The sequence below is a fragment of the Macrobrachium nipponense genome, chromosome 22 (genome assembly GCF_015104395.2).
Source record: "Macrobrachium nipponense isolate FS-2020 chromosome 22, ASM1510439v2, whole genome shotgun sequence".
In the NCBI taxonomy this organism is placed as follows: domain Eukaryota; kingdom Metazoa; phylum Arthropoda; class Malacostraca; order Decapoda; family Palaemonidae; genus Macrobrachium; species Macrobrachium nipponense.
Window position 1 is genome coordinate 40,353,137 of NC_087213.1, and position 3,943 is coordinate 40,357,079.

The 3,943-nt window shown below is 32.6% G+C and overlaps 1 protein-coding gene across 3 annotated transcripts in view; it reads left to right on the forward strand.

Moving 5' to 3' along the window:
• Positions 1 to 2,860, forward strand: part of LOC135198607 (uncharacterized) — an 88,452-nt gene extending 85,592 nt beyond the window's left edge. For all 3 annotated transcript variants that reach the window (XM_064226340.1, XM_064226342.1, XM_064226341.1), the window contains exon 7: positions 2,527 to 2,860. In XM_064226340.1, the coding sequence (XP_064082410.1) occupies positions 2,527 to 2,709 (183 nt within the window). In that variant the 3' untranslated portion in view covers positions 2,710 to 2,860. The remainder of the gene's footprint in view (positions 1 to 2,526) is intronic.
• Positions 2,861 to 3,943: the final 1,083 nt, after the last annotated feature.

Genomic DNA, 3,943 nt, shown 5'->3' on the forward strand with positions numbered 1-3,943 from the left:
ATCATGGCTGGTATTTTTACCAGACATCACTCTAAGGGCGTGGTAGACGCCAACACTCACTGCACACAAAGCACAAAAACGAAATATGTGGACCGCCATCAAAAGAAATGCACTCCTTATGGCTGACAATTGGGTACTAACTCTTTGAAATTGTCACCAGTAGTGCATGGGTGGATAAGTAAAATGTGCCAATCAGTTATTTTGTCCCGGCCGATTTTTTTGCGAGAAATATGATACGGGTCCAAAAAACAACAAAATGATTGAGAATTCCAAAAATTCTCAATACAAATGGCGCTGACTGTATATATATATATATATATATATATATATATATATATATAATCTAGTATATACTATATATATATTCTATTATCTATATCTATATGTCTATGTATATATATATATATATATATATATATTATATATTATATATATATATATATATATATATATATAATGTTATATATATTATATATATATATATATATATATATACCTATATATATATATATATATAATATATAATATATATATATATATATATATATATATAACAAGTATAATATATATAAAACTATATATATACATATATATATAAATATGCGCACACACACACACACACACACACACACACACACACACACACACACATATATATATATATATATATATATATATATATATATATAATATAAAGATATATGTATGTACTTACATATCAAGAGTGTATATATTCATACATACATATATGCATGTATACATACAAACAAACACACATGCCTAATATATATACAGGCGGCCCTCGGTTAGCAGCATGAGTTCCGTTCCTGACAGGCGACACAGCGATTTTCAATGCCAAGCAATTTTAAAGTCTACGGATGTGCCACACCTTCGTTCGGAACCTTAGCCCAGTCAAACGGCACCGTAATCCCGCAATGGCGTAATAAGTCAAATTATATTTATGCAGTATAGTACTATAGAATTTACTATACAGTAGTTCTGAACAGTACATTATAGTTTTATAAATACCGTAAAGTGAAAAAAGCCTACCTTCAACCCTTCGGGTGTCTAGAATATGTAGATATAATAAGGTTTTATACAGTGTTCAAGTTACGATAATTCATCTTACAATAATCCGATCTTATGAGAGACCAAATTACAGTAGCCTAACTTTATCCCATCTTCTAGTTAAATAAGTTCAAAAACGGCAAAAGAGAATGATGAAAGTATGGTTTTAACCTTAAACTCGTTGCGTAAACGTGTACAGCCATGAACATCTAAACTTGAAAGAACTTTTTTTTTTCTAAGTACAGCTGAACTTGATAACAATGACATCCATTTGGCTTGTATTTCAACCATCTTAATGAATTTTAGGGAAATACGCGCATTATATGAATTCACTGTATGACAGCTGGCAGATTGTAACCATATCAAAAAAAAAAAAAAAAAAAAAAAAAAAAGAGGCCAGCATTTCAATCATCAGTATTCCTTCCACATAAAAGGAAATTGCCAGTGACTGTATACGATACAGCCGTATTCTGGGCTACTTCAGTAAATGTATTGTATACGTCACAGCCGTAGTCAAAGGGTTAAGTGACATCACACATTATGGTTGGTTCCATAACAATACACCAGACCTGCGAGTGGGACTACCTGTTGTTTCTATATCATGGGTGTACCTGTCAGGCTATGTCAAATGTCTTAACACTACTGACCACAAGGATATAGTCTCTCTCTCTCTCTCTCTCTCTCTCTCTCTCTCTCTCTCTCTCTCTCTCTCTCTCTCTCTCTCTCTCTCTCTCTCTCTCTCTCTCTCTCTCTCTCCAAAGGTGATAGATAGATAAAAAGGGAGGTTACCTGATAAAAAGATATACACAATATATACTGTATTATTGACATTTAATTGTTTAACCCATGTGACTACATCTATTGGCTGGAAGGAGCCAGTCACACAGTAGAGTATTACACAGTGTTTTTACAGTGGGCTTCCAATATATTGCAGAAATTTGGGGGGTTGTGGTTCCTAACCTCTGCAAATATTGGTTGTCGACTGTACCAAAAATTCACGTTTATCAGCTACACAATACTGTTCTCATACAGTCCTTGTCATTTAAATGGAATGTACTCATAAATACGAGGAATTGAATCTGGAACTGATATGTATATATAGTACTACAGTATTTTGTAGTGTTTTTTATATTTTTTGTTTATTTACTATTTTATTCTAGAATATATAATATATGCACTATTCAGAGATCATACTTCTGATTGCTATCTAGTAAAAATAAATATTGAGATTAGGGTAGGTCTGTAAAAGATGTGACCTTTGGTCTTCAGGATGGATGGTAAATTTCCGAGATTTATATAAGAAAAAAATTGGGTCTTTAATGCCAGGAAATGCAGTATATATTTTCACATTAGTACATACTTTTGAAGTATTTTACATTTAGAATATTTCTCAATTTAAGTATATTTGTGTAAGGAACCTTGATGGATATCTAAGATGATTTTTGGGATTTTTTTCAGAGTATGGAGGCTACCAAGGCATTAATGAATCACCATTTGATAACAAAACTTGAGTTAAGTTTGGAATCAGAATGTCGTCTTCTCTTACAACACTGGACATCACCTCACTTTGCCCTCCTTTGTAAGCGCTTCCTTGATAGTCACCACATTCATCTTCAAAAACCTGTTAATCTGCCCCTTTAGTTTTATGGGGGTTCCTTTCCAACATGCGTGTATGGGAACCCCCTCGGAACTTTTAATAGTGACTTCTTGAATGTTATTCTTGTATCAAGGATATTTCAAGAAATTATGAGATTTGGATTTTTTTTTTTTTTTTTTTTTTTTTTTTTTTTTTTTTTTCATAGTTGATGCATTTATAAAAGTCAAAATACTATGCTATACAATATGCAGTTCATGTGTGCCTCCCGCTCTAGATTAAAGACAAATTGCTCATGAAATAGCAGTCTGATCAGTCTCAGTTACTGGTGAAGGGCAGGTCTTCACAAAGATGCTCCAGGTGAATAGTAAATTTGCACTGCTCATGAATTCCACTGCAAATCCATATCATTTTTGTGATGGAATTATTCTTGAGACTATTTTGGTCTTGCTACTTTAATTATTTTGTGGTAGTGTTTGAGATTTTTACCAAAAGAAACTGTTGAATAAAAGAAAATCTTTTATGTTTAGAAAACTCTGAGAATCAGTGATGTGATTAACCAGTGATTTGGGTTTCTGAGTGATTTAGCAAATTATGACATTTTTCAAGAAAGTGAAATTTTTGTGTAAACTTTTTGATAATGAATGTCTTGAAACTGGAAAGAGTGGAATTTGTGTGAATCCAAATTCCCTCATAAATCTGTGGCCTTTTTGGAGACTATTCTTCGTGTGGGTTGAGCAGATCCGCCGGAAGATGATAATGTATAGTGTATAGTTAATAAATAATAAGAGAAATATATATTACCACCTGCCTTGTCAGTGAAAAGGAAGGAGAAAATACCATCTCAATTGGTGGATGGTGCCTATGTATGCAAACCTCACTTGTGTTCTACACGCACATCTATATACATTATGTAGATCATTAGCTTGTCTTGGCACAAGAAATTTTTCCAAAGGCAGGTTACTGAAAGGAAAATGAATCCTGATTGGAAATAATTTTGTATAGTTTTCAGCATGTGACTTTTGTAGATAAATTTTATAGTGGAAAGTTGTTGATGACTTGAGTACAACCTAAATACGAGGATGTCTTTGATAGTAAGCATTTGTAAGAAATGCGAACACTATCCTCTATAGAAAGTTAAATTTTTTGTGATCAAAAGATTTATTTTACTACATACTTTAAAGTGATAGCTATTACATTTATTGGTGGGTAGAACAGTTAATAATAAATGATCTTGAGATAGGTTAGGGGACTGCCATGGGTGCCCGCACATAGGGGCAA